The 19,604-nt window shown below is 36.4% G+C and overlaps 1 protein-coding gene across 10 annotated transcripts in view; it reads left to right on the top strand.

Annotated features, from left to right (window-relative positions):
- Positions 1-18,565, top strand: part of RIMS1 (regulating synaptic membrane exocytosis 1) — a 412,074-nt gene extending 393,509 nt beyond the window's left edge. For all 10 annotated transcript variants that reach the window (XM_069067040.1, XM_069067036.1, XM_069067039.1 and 7 more), the window contains 5 exons: positions 5,915-6,053; positions 9,437-9,549; positions 12,026-12,127; positions 12,526-12,665; positions 16,209-18,565. In XM_069067040.1, coding sequence (XP_068923141.1) covers positions 5,915-6,053; positions 9,437-9,549; positions 12,026-12,127; positions 12,526-12,665; positions 16,209-16,427 — 713 coding nt within the window. In that variant the 3' untranslated portion in view covers positions 16,428-18,565. The remainder of the gene's footprint in view (positions 1-5,914; positions 6,054-9,436; positions 9,550-12,025; positions 12,128-12,525; positions 12,666-16,208) is intronic.
- Positions 18,566-19,604: the final 1,039 nt, after the last annotated feature.

The following is a 19,604-nucleotide window of genomic DNA, read 5'->3' as shown; positions in this document are numbered from 1 at the left end:
CCTTCCTTCCTTCCTTCCTTCCTTCCTTCCTTCCTTCCTTCCTTCCTCCCTCCTTCCTCTCTGTCCATCCCTCCCTCCCTCCTCTCTGTCCATCCCTCCCTCCTTCCTCTCTGTCCATCCCTCCCTCCTTCCTCTCTGTCCATCCCTCCCTCCTTCCTCTCGCTCCTCTCTCTCCTCTCCCTCTGCCTACTCTAGGAATCATATCCTAATGTTGGTGCTCTGCCCAAAGGAATATACATTTTGATAACTGAAACCTCACAAGATAATTTTGGGATTTACAGGCTAGATTTCTTTTTTTTTTTTTGCTTCCCTACTTATTTATTTTATCATTAAAAAAAAACCATGGGACAATTAACTCTTTTGCCCCATTTTATTTATAATTCATTTATGATTATAGTTTTATTTATGATTTCTTGAAATACAGGACTGGAAAACCAGGTTTTGATAAAGCCCATTGGGATTCAAATGAAACTACTTGACCATGTTTTAAACCTAAACCACTCTGTCTCTCACTGATTGGCCAATAATAGGTCCCAGCCCAAGCCTCGCTTGGTCATTGTTTGGGTTTTGATGGCTCAGAGTGAATGTAAAATAGCAGTTGTTTCTGTCTTGGCCAGAAACCCTGAGTATCTTTCCCTCACAGATTTTACTTTTTTTTTTTTAGCTAGTTAAAAGAGGCATTTATTTATTCATTCATTCATTCATTTTTGCCTCATTTCTTACCTAGCCTTAATCATTGAATGGGTGTTACCTCAGACAAACTGAGACCTGGGAAAGACCTTAGCTTAAAAATGCCAAGGTTTCACGCTGCATCCAGGGCCATCTTCAGCCTTTCTGAGCTATTATATCTTGCTGCTGGACCCGATGGCTCTGGAGGAGAGAGTGAGTCAGTTGACTTTGCACAGTCCTGCCTCACTTAAATCCAATTCACTAGCAAATCAAGATGTCATCACCTTCCTGATGTCATTGGTCTTCCAGAACAAAGGATAAACAATAACAACTTAGTATTGTAAAGATATGTATTTTATGTGTAGAGAAGATTCCTGATACACTTACAGGTAAGCATATCTTTAATTTATTATACTCTAAGAACTTCGGATTAATCATTTTGCCTGAATTTACTTAACATCTTTCTGCCTCAGATTACTAAACTATAAAATAAAAATAATAATGGCACCTACTTCCCAGAGTTGTTGTAAGGATCAAATGAGATAGCATTTATAAAGCTCTTAACACAGTTTCTGGCACATAGTGGGTGCTTAATAAATGCTTATTCTCTTCCTTTCCCCCTTAAAACTAACAAAAATATGACAAGTCTCCAATTTATCCAAATCCTAATAGGATGAAAACTTTTCAAGGTCAGAGACTAACTTTCCTTTTGTTTTTGTAGCCTGAGATATCAATATGACATATTTTAAGCTCTCATTAAATGGTTATTGGACTACATTGGATTAGAATATTCATACATGTCTCCACATACATAGGAGGTAACACCTAGCAACAAAATCTTAAGAGTAGAACTAAAGAAGCCCCAAATTTTTGTATTTTTCCTAAGAGAAACAATTTTCTTTCTTTTTCCTTCACATTGTGACATTTCCCTGGAAATTCTTGATCTTCTGACATGCCTTATAAAAGGGCAAAGCTCCCAGTAACCATGGTCTCAAGGGAAGTTGTTTTTTGTTGAGTCATTTGTCCTGTCCAACTCTTCAGAACCCCATTTAGGGTTTTATTGGTAAAGATACTGGAATGGTTTGCCATTTCCTTCTCCATCTCATTTTACAGATGAGGAAACTGAGGCAAACAGGGTTAAGTAACTTGCCCAGGATCACATGGCTAGTAAGTATCTGAGGCTGGATTTGAACTCAGGAAGGGAGAGCTTCCTGATTTCAGGCCCTGTACTTTATCTACTATGCCCCTTAGCTACCTGTCCTTTCCCTCAAGAGAAGACATGTTCAATTCTGATTCTGCCATTAATGTGCTATTACACTGAGAAATTAACTTTCCTTCTCTGGACCCCCACTTCATTATCTAAGGTATAGAGATTAGACCAGATGACCTCTAAGGATCCTTGTATCTCTAACATTGTATGGTAATGTAAGCAATATGTTAATGCAAAACTAGCCCCATGATAGAAATAGGTTTAAATTGTTTCTACCTGAATTTTTATAGCAATACTTCCTGAGCAGTTTCCTTCCCTCACTTGAGTTTTGAAAAAGTAGCCCTATTTTAATGGAATGGACGGTGAATTTAGAGTCAGAAGAACTACATTTCTTTTCAGAAGAAAAAAAAACTGTCAGTAGTCACATAAAAATGCTCTAACTCGCTATTGATTAGAGAAATGCAAATTGAAAAAAAAAAACTCTGAGGTACCACATCATACTTGTCAGACTGGCTAATATGACAGAAGAGAAAAATGATAAATATTGTGAGGGATGTGGAAAAATAGATACACAAATGTACTGTTGGTACAGTTGTGAACTAGGTCAACTGTTCTGAAGAATTTGGAACTTTGTCCAAAGAGTAATCAAATTGTCATACGATTTGACCCAGCAATATCACTACTAGTTCTTTATCCCAAAGAGTTTAGAAAAAAGGAAAAGGATGTATATTTACAAAAATATTTATAGCAACTCTTTCTGTGGTGGCAAAGAATTGTAAATGGAGAGGATGCCCATTAATTGAGTATTGGCTGAACAAATTGTGGTATATGATTGTGATGAAATACTATTGTATTATAAGAAATGGTGAACAGGATGGTTTCAGAAAAACCTGGGAAGAATGCAAGAACTGATGCAAGGTGAAATATGAACAGAACCAAGAATAATCAACTGTGAAAGACAGGTAATCTGATCAAGACAGTAATCCAAGAAAATTCCAAAGGACCTATAATGAAAAATATTATCTGCAGAGAGAATTGATGGACTCTGGGTGCAAATAAAAGCATATTTTTTCACCTTATTTTTCTTTCTTTTTTTTCAACATGGCTAATATGAAAATCTGATTTGCATGACTTCACAAGAATAATTGATGTCATATTGCTTGCATTCTTAATGAGTAAGGGAAGGGGTGGCAGAAAATTTTGGAAATCAAAATTTTAAATTAAAAATGTTAAAAAAAAAATTTAATTGGAAGGAAAAAAGAAGACCTAAATTTAAGTCTTAGCTCTGATAATCAACTCTGTGACTTTGGAAAAATCACATAATCTTTCTGAGACTCAATTTCCTTGTCTACAAAATGGGAATAATAATATCTCTATTCCCTATCTCACAGAGTTGTTATGAGACTCAACTGAGATTCATGTGTTTTGTAAACTAGATAGTGCTACACTTATAAGGAATTATTGTTTCATAGCATCAATTCTTGTTGATTTTTCTTTTGTTTTCCATTTAATGTGATTTAAAATATTCTGTGCTTTGAAAATCCAAATTTTAAAACCTGCCAAGATTATTTACTTTGCAAAGAGATGCATCTGTTCAACAAATATTTCTTGGGCATCTATTACATGCTAGTTACTATGAGGAATATGAAAGCAATTAAGACAAAGCTCTTGTTTTCATGATGGTAACAAGTTAATAAAAATGCCAGAGCATCCCTTCATATATTAAATTCAATTACTATCCTCAGGTAGTTAGTTGACATCAACTACTTAAGTACCTAGAGTGGGTGGAGGGGGCAGACAAATTTAAAGCTAATATCTACAGTTACCTGTCTTGGTGATTTGAAATGAAGATGAAATATCTCTGAAAGGTTGTAGAAAGTGCCATGAATTTAGAAAGATCCAAGTTGCACAGGTTTTCAAGAGCACACATTTTGTATAAAGTTCAAGGCACCTTTTAATGAATTTATGTGTTTGTATTACACATTGAGGAACATATAAGTGCAAGAAGAATACATATTCTAATGATGAAAATATGAAGGCAAAAGTCAAATGTAACCATTCTATACTACCTCTCTGTATGAATATCATTGTATTGGGAGACACACTGCAATAATTATTGAAATAGAACTGAACTGAGGAAGCCAGGTGGTCCAGTGGATAGACCACCAATCCTAGAAGTTTGGCTTTAGCTGTGTGACCCTGGACAAATCACTTAATCTCAGTATTCTCACTTGTAAAATATAATAGTAGCACCTAACTCATGCGATTGTTGTGAGGATCAAATGAGATATTTGTAAAGCATTGACATAGTGCCTGACATTGTAAACTCTTAGTAATTGCTTCTTCCTTCCTTTCTTCCTCCCCTTCCTCTCTCCCTCCCTCCTTTCCTTCCTTCATTTTTTCCTTCCTTCCTCCCTTCCTTCTTTCCCCCTTTTGTGATGTTCTAAGCATCCTACTTTCAAAAACTATATCAACTTGAACAGAAGACAGGTGAAGGCCAAGAGCAAAGTCCTATAAGAGACCATGAAAAGATAACTTGTTGCACCAAAACTCAGTTCTACTTTGAACTTCTTTATTTACTTTCTTTATCTTCAAATGAGTAATTTATGAACCACATCAAATTTTACTCTTCCATGCTTCAAATAAAAAAAATATACTGCCTTTGATACATTCTGCCTAAGATCTAATAGGCATAGATGTTGTCATATGTATTGCTTTTGGACATCCATGTTACAGGGATGTTGTGAGGATTTAACCATTAGCACATACAAAGCATTTTTTAAATTGACCAATGTGTTGTATGCTATTTACTGAAAGAAGAGAAACAGAAAAGGGAAAAGATAAAGATAACATATTAATATATACATATATATGTATATGTCATAGTCTGTTGGTTAACATATCCTTTCATTTCACTCATGGTACAGTCGAATCTATCCTTTATTTGGAAATAATATCTTGGAGCCAGAAATATCACTTAATTACTATGAAAAATCAGTATTTTTATTAGAATCCAAAAGAGCTTGAGGAGGGTTTTTTTGGACTTGCATAATTTTAAGGTAATAACCCACAGTCTGCTAGCAAATCGATATCCTATGGTTCTTCAAAATGATTTATGGCTATTTGGAGAAAAGGAACAAAGATGGAAAATGGTTTTAACTTTTGATGCCTCTTTCTTTAAAGAACTTATTCTATTAAAGGTCATAAATCATAATCCAGCCCTATTCTCGCCTTTTTTGAGGGGGAGGGGGAGTCAATACTGGCTTGCTTGCAATGCAATATCATATGTTGAAATCAGGAAAACCTGTCTTCAAATAGTATTTCTGGTGCACTTATCTAAGCCTCTGTTTTCTCATTATCAAAATGGTGAAAATAATATTTACAGTGCTTTTCTCATAAAGTTGTTGTGAGGTCAAGTGAAATAACATATATATAAGGGCTTCACAAACTTTAAAGTGTCATTGAAATACCATATATTATTATTATGAAGTGCAAACGATCTTTTTACATTATATATACACATCAATTTCAGTTTTCCACTGGAGTTATTTTTATTAACAATAATTAAGTATGTTTATTAATGAAAACTCATTGAGGGTTTTGACAGAATTCTTGGCCCATAGCAATTGTAAGCTATCCTTCTTAGACCAGATGGTGTTTAGAGTTTAGACAAGAGCTTTGCTGAGGGATATTATTTCCTGGGTGGATGATATCCTCTCAAGTCCCTTTTAGTGATGCATAGAATTAACTTTTATATTTTCAAAAATAAATATGCGAGAACAACTGGTTCCAGATGAAACTCACAGTTTCTCTCTCTCTCTCTCTCTCTCTCTCTCTCTCTCTCTCTCTCTCTCTTTCTCTCTCTCTCTCTCTCCTCTCTCTCTCTCTGCTTCTCTCTGATTCTGTCTTTCTGTCTCTGCATCTGTCTTTCTCTTTCTCTGTCCCTCTGCTTCTCTGTGTTTGTGTCTGTCTCTTTGTCTCTCTCTATGTCTCTCTGTCCCTCTCTATGTCTCTCTATCTCTCTGTCTCTCATAGAATCAGGCCACAAGAAATTGAAAAGCACTATACAGAGAAGCACAGAAACCGGCATGGCAGCTGAAATGAGGAAGATGGTACGGCAGCCAAGTCGAGAGTCTACTGACGGCAGCATTAATAGTTACAGCTCGGAAGGGAAGTAAGTAGCTTGAGAAGATTCTTTATTCATTTAAATGCTGACCACTGGAGTCATTATTAAGGTCAGACAGCCATGAGTATACATGGGATTTTGCTTTAGCCTATAGCATTAACTATTATACTGGCCCATTTGATGATGAGTACAATACTTGGAATACATACATTTTTCAAAGAATCAAACGCTGAGAGAATATGTTGCCTTCCATCCCAGCTATGTATCTAATGCATACAGAGACTCAAAAATATAAATGTGATTGGTACAGGTTAAATATCATCTAATAAATACCCTTATTAGATCACATATCCTAGAGCTAGAGCTAGAATATATGTCAGGATCCCTTTATATAGTCCAACCCCATCATTTTACAGATGAAGAAACTGAAGGAAATTCACTTGTTTAACCTAAGGTCAGACACATAGAAAGAAACATTCAAGACAAGAAACTTGGTTTGTTTGGTTCTGTTTCCAATGTCTAAAGCACCAGAGAGACAGGCAGAAAGAGACAGAGATGTAAACTCAAAGAAAAACAGAAACAGAGACAGAAAGAAAGAGATACAGAGACAGAGAGAGACACAGAGAGAGGTGTGGGAGGGGGTGTGTATGTGTATGTGGGTGTGTGTGTAAAACCCTCTTTCCTCTTTCCCTTGGCCACTTCTCCCTGTAATTCCAGATCCTGGGCTGTGGGTAATTTGCTGACAGAGGCAGCTTCAGTTTCAATTACTTGAAGCCTCATTCCTTCTCTCTTAGAAATAAAGGATAAAATTTCTCCAAATTTGATATTTCTCTCATACTATGCAGTTGTGGGGGTTCATCGTGAGGGACAAACAAAAGCCTACTCATGTGGTCCTTTTCCTCCCACTCTCCACATTTATCCATTCATCCCGCAATTCTAAAATTGCTTGTTCCTAGGATATGATTATTTTAAATAAAATTTTAAAATTATTTTATTTTAAAATTAGACTTTTTCTTGAGAACCAGAAACTTAACCCAAAGTGATTGCTCTTACTTATTTGTTAGAATGGGGATTAGTTTTATATAACTAGTTATAATTGCTCATTTATCAGCATTCATGCCATTCATAACAAGTTGATATTATCTGAAGAGAGGACAGTGTTAATGAATACACGTAAGCTTTCACTTATAAGTGATGGTTATTGAACAAGAAGGAGAAAAATGTATAAATGTATAAAATATATAAAATAGTGTGATAAATATGAGATGTATCTGGGAAGAAGTAGGAATTTTCTACTTTTTCTAATTTTCTAATTTTTCAAATCTCTTTCATTAAACAGTATTCCTGAAAATATGTTTATGTTTTAAAATATATGTCAAATATTTTGAATTTGTGATGGCAACAGTAACTTTTATTTCTATGGCATGTTAGGGTTAATAACACTCTTTCCTCACTACAGTTCTATGACGTAGATGGTATCTTATTATTCCCATATGTAATATGGGGAAACTAAACCTCAAAGAAATTATGTAATTTGCCCACAGTAGCACAGCTACTAAGTTTCAGATCTAAGCTTGAATCAAATAAATAGATGGATAGATTGATAAACAAATAAATGAGTAAATGAATGAATGAATAAACTAATGACCTAAATGATAACCTTATGCCAATTTTTCCAAAATCATTTATGCCTCCATATTGAAAGGTAATGTGACATACAGACTAGAAAACTTCACCTAATGCCATCAAATCAATTTGATAAATATTTATTAAGTATTGGCCGTGTTCCAGGTACTATGCTAAGCAGTGGGGATACAAAAAGAGACAAATGACTGTCCCTACCCTCAAGTAGCTCCCAATTTAATGCCATCAGTGCTTAGCATAAATGTCTGATACATACAAAGCAGTGAATAAATTCTTCTTGGTGTATTGATTGATTGAATGAGATCTAACCTTGCAGTCAGAAAGACCTTAGTTCAAGTAATGTTTTTGACTTAGATTGGCTGTGTGAGCTTGTTGATCACAAGTCATGTGATCTCTCAGTGACCCAGGCAACTCCCTAAAACTATTATGAGTCAGATTCTGACCTGCATTGATAGAGGGAAAATCTTCTCCCAATGAAATCATAAATCCATTTTTAAAAATTCAATATTATTTAATTTACATTTTCATTCATAGTTTCTAAAATAAAATAAGATTGCTTGTGTTTGGTGTTAAAGATAGTTGTGTCAATATTTGTGGATGCCCAGAACATTTCATATATGAAATATAGTAACTGTGTCCATATAAATAGTGTGTCCCATCTCATAATTTTTCCTTCTTAGTACAGATTCCCAAACAGTGGATTAAATTGCCACAAACAGAATCAAATTTTCAGATATAAAACATATTTATGCTTTAATGTTTGGAATTTTATTTTTTTCCCCAGAAACCACCCTTACTATGCCTATATAACAGAATGCCAAAACTCACAGACATAGATGAATGGAAATTCAGTTCATCCTATATCTGGCTGACAATGTCCTCCACAACATTACCAGAAAGTGGACATCTAGTCTTCCCTTAGAACCTCTAGCAGGAGTACTTACTCTATTTTATGCCATAGGACACTTAGATGGTCTGGTAAAGCTCAAAGACTCATTAGAATAATGTCTTTAAGCACACAACATAAAATACGTAGTTATAAGTTCACAGACCTCATGTTAAGAAGCCCTGCAAAAGGGGAGAAGAGAGGAAGTGGCCACCAGACCTTAAGGTAACAACTTCAACTTTTGGACAACTCTAATTATTTGTAAATCTTTCCTGATATTAAGCCTAAATTTTGCTCTTTAGGAATTCTAAGCATTGTTCCTAGTTCTGCCTCCTCAAGCAAAAGAGAACATGTCTAATTGATCTTCCACTTGACAGCCCCTAAAAACTTAAAAAAAACTGGATTTCTCTGTTTTCTTCATTGTCCTAATCCTACAGTCCCAGAAGCCTTAACCATGCTGCATTTCTGACTTGTATGAATTTATCCCTCTATATACAGACTGGTGGCCCTATTCTTCAAGAGGTTCACCATACTGTTGCCAGTCTTAGTGTGGATTTCTGATCAGTTTAGCCCACTATAGCTCAGAATTCCCAAGCTCACGAGATCCACCACCCTTAGCCTCCCGAGTAGTTAGGTTTATAAGTATGTCCCACTATGTATGACACAGCCTTTCAAATATTTGAAAACAGCCATCCTATATGAAAAAATATTCTGAGATTATGTAGATAAGCAGTATAGTTATGAAACTATTATGTTAAATTTAATATATATTTTAATAAATTACATGTAAGATAAATTCAGTGTTTAATATAAAATAATTCTGGGACATGTATATGTTCTAATAAAGCCAGTTATATTATTTTACTTTATTTTCATTAATTTTTTTTTACCATCCTTGCAGCCTAATATTTCCTGGGGTCCGATTGGGAGCTGACAGTCAATTCAGTGATTTCCTTGATGGACTAGGACCAGCTCAGCTTGTTGGAAGACAAACACTAGCAACTCCTGCTATGGGTAAGAGTAATCCCTAGGAGCACTATTATTTAATCTATGTATATATTAGTGCTTGGATCTGGATTGCAATCTAAGGTGGAGGTTCTAGGGTGTGTGTCCAGCTTGCCAGAGCATGTGGAGGCCTCAGAGAGGGCACCCATCTAATACCTCCAGCAGCTGGGAAAACCCCAGCATTTGGGACAAAAGCTCCCCTGTCTGGTAGCAGAGTCTTACTGTGGCAAAAAACCCAGTGGTCAAGTGACTGTGGGGTGACATGACCAGGCAAAGGAAACAAAGCAGACAGAAGATTCCAACATTAGACTCCTATTTTAGGGACAAAAAGGAGCAAAGCATGGAACAGGAAGAAGACAGTGAAGTCAGAACTCCTGTACCAAAAGCTTCAAAGGAAAATACTATCTGGTTACAGGCCATAGAGGACCTTAAGAAGCAGATAAGAGAAGTGGAGGAAAAATTGGGAAGAGAAATGAGAACAATGCAAGAAAATTACGAAATGAGAGTCAACAGCCTGACTGAAGAAAATAACACCTTGAAAAATAGACTAACTCAAATGGCAAAAAGAGGCTCAAAAAGGCAGTGAGGAGAAGAATGCCTTAAAAAGCCAAATTTGCCAGATGGAAAAAGAATCTCAAAAGCTCATTGAGGAGAATCATTGCTTCAGAATTAGATTGGAGCAAATGGAAGCTAATGACTTTATGAGAAATCAAGATGCTGTTAAACAGATCCAAACAAATGAAGGAATAGAAGGCAATGTGAAATATCTCATGGGAAAAACCACTGACCTGGAAAATAGATCCAGGAGAGATAATTTAAAAATTATTGGACTACCTGAAAGCCATGATCAAAGTAAGAACCTAGAAATCATCCTCCAAGAAGTTCTCAAAGAAAACTGCCCTGATATTTTAGAACCAGAGGGCAAAATAGAGGTTGAAAGAATCCACCGATCACGTCCTGAAAAAGATCCCAAAAAGAAAACTCCTAAGAATATTATAGCCAGGTTCCAGAATTCCCAGATTAAGGAGAGAATATTACAAGTAGCCAGGAAGAAATAATTTGAATATTGTGGAAACAATCAGGATAACCCAGGATCTGGCAGCTTCTACACCGAGGGATCAAAGTATACATATACATATATGATATTCCAGAGGTCAAAGGAGCTGGGATTAAAGCCAAGAGTCACCTACCCAGCAAAACTGAGTATCATGTTTCAGGGAAAAATATGGTCATTCATTGGAATAGAGGACTTTCAAGCATTCTTGCTGAAAAAACCAGAGTTGAATAGAAAATTTGACATTCAGATACAAGAAGCAAGAGAAGCATGAGAAGGTAAACAAGGAAAAGAAATCATAAGGAACTTATCAAAGTTGAACTATTAACATTCCTACATGGAAAAACAATAATTGTAAATGATGAAACTTTTCTCAGTAGTTGAAGGGAATATAGACATATATATATATATATATATATATATATATATATATATATATATATATGAGGGTATATGGGCATATGAATACATATGTGAATGTGTGTACATATGTTTACAGGTATACATAGATAGAGGGCACAGGACCAATTTAACAGGAAGGGATGATATTTAAAAGGTGAGATTAAGAGGTGAGAGAGGAATATAATGAGAGGAGATGGGGAGAGACAGAATGGGGTAAGATCTCATATAGAAGAGGCAAGGAAAAATGGTTAAAATGGAGGGGAAGAATAGGAAGGCAAAAGGGAATTGGTCAACCTTATTCCCTTGAATTTGGCTTGAGGAGGGAATGAAATACACATGAAATATGGTATCTCACCCTCCAGGAGAGTAGGGGAGAAGGGGATAAGAGGGGGGATGATGGAAGGTAGAGCAGGCTTGGGGGGAGGGAAGTTGGAAGCATCCAATTCTGAAAAGGGATGGGATCAAAGTAGAAAATAGAACAAGTGGGAGGTGGGATAGGAGGGAGGGAAATATAGTCAGTCTTTTACAATATATCTACTATGTTATTGTTTTGCATTAGCCACACATGTACAACCTATACTGAACCGCTTATCTTCCCAGTAAGGGTGGGTGACAAGGGAGGAAGGGAATGAATCTGGAATTCAAAGTTTTAAAATCAAATACATACATATATATATATATATATATATATATATATATATATATATATATATATATATACACACACAATTATTAATACTATTTTACGTGTAATTGGGAAATAAGATATACAGGCACTGGGGCATAGAGATCCACTGGAAAAGTGGAAAGGGGTATGGGAGAAAATATGGGAGAGAGCAGATTGGAGGAAGGGATATCCTGTGGGACTGCTATTTTGGGGTGGTGGGTAGGAGAAAAATGGGGAGAAAATTTGTAACTCAAAATCTAGCGGAAACGAATGATGTAAATCAGAAGTTAATAAAGCATTTGAAAAAAAAAAGAATAAAAAGAGGCAACAACCCAGTGATTTATAACTCTTTCCCTTTTCAGGTGATATACAGATTGGAATGGAGGATAAAAAGGGTCAATTAGAAGTGGAAGTCATCAGAGCAAGAAGTCTCACTCAAAAACCTGGTTCCAAATCTACACCTGGTAAGGAACAGTCATAATTACTTCAGATAAGAGAATACCACTGTGCAATAAATGAAGATATTTGTTAAATTTTAAAATTAATTAATATTTTGCATGGAACAATCAGCTAATTTAACAATTATTAAATTTAGTAATTTAATAATTTCTTGTTTGGAAGCAGGGCTGAAATCTATGTACATGATCAATGTTGCACCCATATGTAAAAAAAAGAATCCTGCCCTAAAATCTTGCTTTTCTATTTACTTCAATCTTTTATAAATATGAAATTACATTGATATGTGGCTTTTTAAAATCATAAAACACATGGTAGTCTCAATAAATATTTGATCACCAAACAGTCATATTCTTCAAAAGACATTTGGGCTAATTCACTCAAATATTAATCTCTTTTTCTACAGCTCCATATGTTAAAGTCTATCTTTTGGAAAACGGAGCCTGCATAGCAAAGAAGAAAACAAGAATTGCCCGAAAAACCCTCGATCCTTTGTATCAACAGTCCCTGGTTTTTGATGAAAGTCCACAGGGTAAAGTTCTTCAGGTCAGTAATCATTTTATTTTTTTTTAATATGCATGGTTTCAACACAACCCACAGTATTTAACATATGGACTTCCTTGAAATGGAAAATCATTGCTATATATTCTGAATGCTCTCCTGTATTCTGCTGTGCACAAGACAATTTTTCCTCATTTTATATTTAATTTTATATTTATTTTTATTTTCATTTTATGTATTTAAGTTTTAGTATTTGTCTAAAATATTTTTTAAAAAGTATACATTTAGGGGCGGCCAGGTGGCACAGTGAGTAAGAGCGAAGGTCCCAGAGTTGGGAGACCTGGGTTCGGTTCCAGGCTCAGATTCTTAACACCCACACAAAAATAATAACTGGCCGTGTAACCTTGAGCAAGTTACTTAACCCTAACTGCTTAGGGGCAGCCAGATGGTCCAGTGAGTAAGAGCACAGGCCCCAGTATCGGGACACCTGGGATCGGTTCCGGACTCCAATACTCGGCACCCACACAAAAATAATAACTGTCCGTGTAACCTTGAGCAAGTTACTTAACCCCGATTGCTTTAATATATGTGTGTATATATATACACACACATTCAGAAGTAAAACTAATTCCCTTTTTTGCCCCCCACCAAATACAGAGAAATGACAGATAGATAAATAGATATGCAGACAGTATATGTGTGCCTAAGTGTACTAAAGCAATAAAACTGCTTAAATATGTAATTGAATAAGACCTTGAAATCCCCAGAAATAAAACTGTGTTCATCAAAGATGAACCAAGGATCTACACGAAAGAAAAACAAAGGGGGAAGATATAGATAATGAAGCCAATTCATTACCAAGTCAATATCTAAAGCTTTTCTGGCTTGATAGACAGCAAACTAAATAAGGATTTCTAGCACAGCCCTCTGTGAGGAAGAACAATGATGAATGGTTGTTGTTGCTTCTGATGCTTATTGAATACATAATAAGACAAATATCCCTACTGAGCCTCAGTTTTCTCATCTATAGAATGAATGGATTGAACTCAATAGCCTCTGAGATCCTTTTGAGCCATAGATCTGTGCCTACCAATTGTCAACTTGACATTTCAAACCAGAAGTGCTATAGGTATCTCAAACTCAATAAGTCTAAAGTGGAACTTCTTTTTTATTTCTCCAAATTCATCCCACTTCCTGAAATCCCTTATCTATGTAGATAGCACAGTAGCCCTTCCAGTCACCCAGTTTGACAACTTTGGAGCCATCCTTAATTCCTGAATCTTCATAGTCAGTCAGCTGCCAAAGCTTCTCCTCCAGAACATCTGTCAAATTGGTGCCCTGCTTTCCATCGCCTTTCTTCAGAGCCTTGTCACTTGTTGCCTAGGTTATTGCAATAACCTCCTAATGACTCTCCCTGCCCTCAGTCTCTCCCCTCTTCATTTCGTTATGTACACAGATGCCACAGTGATGTTTCTAGAGTACAGGTCAGTCTGTATGTCAGTCTTGTATGCAGCTTCCTACCTCCAGGATTAATTGCAAACCACTCTGTCTGGCCTTAAGAATCCTTCACAATCTGGCACCAATCTCTCCTTTTCAAGCCTTATTATACTTTAATCCCCTTTACCTACTCTACAATCCAGCCAAACTGGCATTTTTGTTTCTCACACATGACACTCCATTCACCTTCTCCAGGCCCTTGTGTAGAATGTACCTCAAGGCTATATACTTTCCTTACCACCATCTCCAAGAATCTCCAGTTTCCTTCAGAATTCAACTCAGACAAATTAAATGACATCTCCTACAAGGTCTTTTCTGATGATCCAATCTAGTTATGCCTCCCCCCCCCGTTCTTATATTTTGTTTATAGTTTGAATATATATATAATATGTATGTATGTGTGTGAGTATACACATATGTAGATAGATAGATATATATGCATAAGGTATATACTCTTTATGTGAATAAAGGGATTGTTACATTTATGTCTTTGAATCTTCAATTTCCTATGACAATATTTGATTTAATGTATGTATATTGACTAGTTAATTAATTAATTTGGGGGGGAAAAAAAGTATTGTTAGGACCAATGGGTAGATCATAAAGGTTTTGCTAGTTGTGTGCCCAGCAGCAAGTCAGTTATAACTTTGAAGCTCCAGTTCCCCTTCCGTAGAGTTGTCTTGAAGAAAGTGATTTATAAACCATAACGTGCTGTATAAGGGTGAATTGTTATTACTAAGAGCTTTCTAGGAATTCAGCCTGTCCAGAAATGCAGTGGAGTATCATCTCATGAGAAAGAAAGTAACCTACTCCTTTAAATTTTCCAGTCAACTAACCAAATACTCATCCAAGATCTCATAAAGATGATTTGTCCATCAGGCAGGAATTTAAACTTGATGGTCTGTGAGACCCATCCCAACTCCAATATCCTATGAGTCTATGAAAATGAATAATCAGCTCATCAGTATTTCAGTATTAATTAATCAATTATTGAGGCAGTTAGGTAGCACAGTAGATAGAGCTTCTTGGAATCAGGAGAGTCCGAGTTCAAATCTAGACACATACTAGCTATGTGACTCTTGGAAAATCAACTAACCTCAGACTACCTCTGTTCCCTCATCTGTAAAATGAGGACAGTAATAATGAAGATAAAATGAGATAATGTTAGCAAAGTACCTTGAAAATAATAAGGCACTATATAAATGCTAGCTGTTGTTGTTGTACATCTATATATGGCAGGTAGATGGTACAGTGGACAACTAGGTGGTATAGTGTAAAGAGCACCGGTGCTGGAGTCAGGAGGATCTGAGTTCAAATCCTGCCTCAGATATTTATTAGCTATGTTACCCTGGACAAGTCATTTAACCCTGTTTGCCTTAGTTTCCTCATTTATAAAATGAGATGGAAAAGAAATGGCAAACCACTCCAGTATCTTTGCCAAGAAAATCCTAAGTGGGGTCACAAAGAGTTGAACCCAACTGAAACTACTGAACAGAAACAAACACAACAGATGGTGAAGTAGAAAGAGCCTGAGCCTGGAGTCAGGAAGACTTAAATTTGAATTCTGCATCAAAAACCTAACTAGCTATATGATGCTGAGCAAGTCATTTTATCTCTTTTGACTTCAGTTTCCTTATCTGTAAAATGGGGATAGTAATAAGTACCTGTATCCCAGAGTTGCTGGGAGGAACAATAAGATTATATATGTAAGAGGTTACGCAGACCTTAAGGCTATATAAATGTTAGCTATTCTGATCATTCAAGTAATTCATATTTGTTCAGATACATCTTACAGTTTTGTTCATTTAAAAACATTTTACTAGTTTGTTCTTTCCCTTAGAAAAATTGTTAAGGAAATATATTTTCTTTTTTTTTAATTGACCTTGAAAAATTCCTAAATGAATGTGGCCATCAACATATTAGGATTTCCAGAAACTCCTCTGAGCACCATTTTTTAGTCCTTGATGGTCTTTTCTCTGCCACCCATATGGATTCTTCTTCAACTTACTTTCCAAATTAAAAGCATAAAAAGAGGTGGCCTTTTACATTGTATTAATTCTATGCTTTGTGCATGATTTTCTCTCTCTGCAGGTGATCGTCTGGGGGGATTATGGGCGAATGGATCATAAGTGTTTCATGGGTGTAGCTCAGATCCTTCTAGAGGAACTTGATCTGTCCAGCATGGTAATAGGATGGTACAAATTGTTCCCGCCTTCATCACTGGTGGACCCAACCCTGGCGCCCTTGACTCGCAGGGCTTCCCAATCATCTCTGGAAAGTTCAACTGGGCCTCCTTGCATTCGATCATAGTGAACTTGTAGAGAACGGATCTTAGTTAAGTAAAATGCTACCAATCCAGGATAATAACCCGAACTAGATATTATGTGATCAAAAACATTGTTGGAGACAGACAATCAACTTCTGTTTTACCTGTAATAGTTATCCAAAAAATATGTCAGAATTGTTTGTTTAAACCTGGCTTCAAATGACAGATCAAGGGCATCTATCAAATTACAATAAAAAAAAAGTCAATTTGCTAGTGAGAGTCACTGATGCTTCTAACTGTTAGCAAAAAAGAAAAAAAAAAAGGAGGGGGGGTTTAAAATTCACACATGCGCACACACACACACACACACACACACACACACACACCACCACCACCACCACCACCACCACCACCACCACACTAAAACACACAATTGAACCAACTGGAAGCCGTCACTCTGTGGAAAATCTTGTGTTATACACATTCTCACGTTCTTACCCAAACTACAAGCAGTGTTATTTCCCCTGGTGTTTGAGCAGTGTTTTCTGTACTTGTTACTTCCTCTAGTTTTTGGCTGTGTGACCCTCTCTTCCTTCACCTATGTTGTGACAGTCCTCACCATACTAATCGAGACCCTTACCTTCTTTGTTCCCAGATCACCAATAAAGGGCTGCAGAACCTCTCTGTAAGCACCGCCCCCAAAGTGCAACACCCAGGCAAGGTGATACCAATCAAGGGTCTCATGTTCCCCATCACCTTCCCTCCCACCCCTCCAGTATCAGCTCTTCAGAGTCTTATGTGTAGAAACCCAAAGCAAACTAAGAGGCCAGAATGTTGCCCTCCCAACATGATAAGCACCACTGTTCTTTTTGCATTCTGGACAGAGCATAAAAAATTTTTTAAAGTCTATGTTTTGCATGAAAGACTTTTGAAGAAACCTATCTGCAACCAAGGCTGGGGACTGCAACAGCTTAATCTTAGTTTCTGACATTGAAATCACTCCTTGTTAATACTGTTCTCTTTCAAATGTCCATGAGAGAATAAGCATATTCATGTATAGGAAATACACATTTGATGTCCCACAATGTTGACCAGAAATGGAATTAAGCATATGACACTTTCAGCTATACCCAGGCTTCTCTGCTGTGTCTCCGTTCAGACACAACTGTCGGCCCTGGATAGAGCATGGTAGGGGCTGCTCAATATTCCACTGGGAATTCCAGTTGAAATATTCTGCACTTAACTAATGTTTTTATCCAATTTTAGTTTACATTTCTTTGAGATTGATGCAAGCACAAAGCTTGATTTTTTAACACAAGATATCTTACTTTTTTGAGGAAAAAAAAAGTCCAATTTCAATTTGCATTTTCTTCATTTCAGTTTTTCTTGGCCTTGACGTTCCCTTGTGATGTGCTACCAACTGCAGACCGTGCAGGTGCATTGATAGGTTTTTCCTTCCTTTTATGGGCCATTCAATTTTGTGATCACACAGATAGAGCAGCATGACTTGGAACTCTTCAAAGCTGCATGCATGTTTTGTTAAAAAAAAAAAGTAAAGAAACAAAAAGGTAATTTAATAATGTATGTTAGCTCCACGTAGGCCGGCTTGTATGTTGCATGTACTTGTACAGTTTGCTCGTTAAATACTATACTGAAATAACCAAGAAATCTAAGCCATCCATTTTTGTTATAGGCATTTGGCAGGTTTTAGCCAGACTCTCAGTTAGTCTGGTTCAAAAATGTCTATAGATGGACTTTATTTTTTACCCTATGGAAAACGTGATGTAGTTCGGACCAAACCTTCTTATAAATTATTTTGGTGTAGATTCCTACTGTGGGGCTGTAACACATGTAGAAATTGTGTACACACTAGGTTTTAATCCATTAGACATACTGCCTGCACCGAGTGAATTATTAATTATTATTTAACATGCCAGACTTCTCTGCCCACCATTCCATCGGGCACAGATTGACTAATGCTCGACCTGCTGAGCAAGACAAGCTGAAGCATTGGTGCACTATTACTAGAGTCCGTTCTGTCTTAGTGGCCAACAATTGACTAAGTACAATTGGGTAGTATCTTTCTATTTTGACCACTTGTCTTAACACTCCCCTGTGCTTTTAAATGAACTTCCAACTCATGTTATGTAAACATGTTTAATAAAATTTACTTTTCACGTCAGTTGGTAGCCATCTGTGTTCTATGTCTTGCCAGATTGCCATTGCAGGTCCTGTGGTGGAAAGCAGGAGCTGGATCATGGGAACGAGAAAGACTGGGCTTTGTCCTCTGTTGCTGATGTTTAACTTGACTTGTCACTGAACTAAATATGTCTTAAAGAATGGCCCAAAGGGTACATTGCCTCACGTACAAGTTTTCACTGTTAGCCTGTCTAAGTGAGCACATGAGTACACTTCTGAAAAGTGGCATTATTCAAAACAATAAATCTCAGTAAGAAACAAATGGAAGGTTGTTTTTCTGCTGCTGTTTGAGTGTGCTAATAATAAAAGAGACGACCCAGTTGTCCAATTGCCAAAGAATTTCAAGTTATATGAAAAGTCATAATATTGAATCTTGTGGATATAAGGCATTGAACATTGAAATCTGGGGGCTGTCTTCAAAGCATCTGGTTCTCTTTCCATCCTGTCCTTCTAAAACAATGACAGATTTTGCAGCACATCTTGACTAGTTAAAGTTGGCATATCAAAAGTAGGGGGTGTTTGTTTGCCAAACCGTCTTCAACAGAATATTAGGGAATAAATGTACATATAAACACAGGTGGTCACGTGATCATCCTTTAAGTAGAATATATGTAGAGCACAACTCATTACTCATGGTACAATGGAAAGGAATCTGCCTTTGACCTCAGAGTACTTGGGTACAATCTGACCTCATAAACTTGGGCAATTCAAACTTTCTGTACTCAGTTTCCTCATCTATCCAATGAGCACAATGCTGGACCCTTAATAAATTAAGCCCTTTATAAATTCTTGTTGACTGACTGACAGAAGGGGTACAATTATAAGGCCTTTGAGGCCCCTTCTTATTCCAAATCCATGATCCTATGAAAAACAAAAACTACACAGATTTAAATAAGTGCTATTTGCAAGATACTAGATATATAAAGATAAAGAGCAGCACTTTCACTTGCATTTTGGACAAATAAAAGTTTACATTTTGAAAAAAAAGAAATGTCTGAAGAAAACAACAGAAACAAAAACAA

This window comes from Petaurus breviceps, unplaced genomic scaffold (assembly GCF_028583685.1).
Source record: "Petaurus breviceps papuanus isolate PSGF00001 unplaced genomic scaffold, PetGlider_PUasm1.0 90734, whole genome shotgun sequence".
Taxonomy (NCBI): Eukaryota; Metazoa; Chordata; class Mammalia; order Diprotodontia; family Petauridae; genus Petaurus; species Petaurus breviceps.
This window is presented reverse-complemented; position numbering and strand designations above follow the sequence as displayed.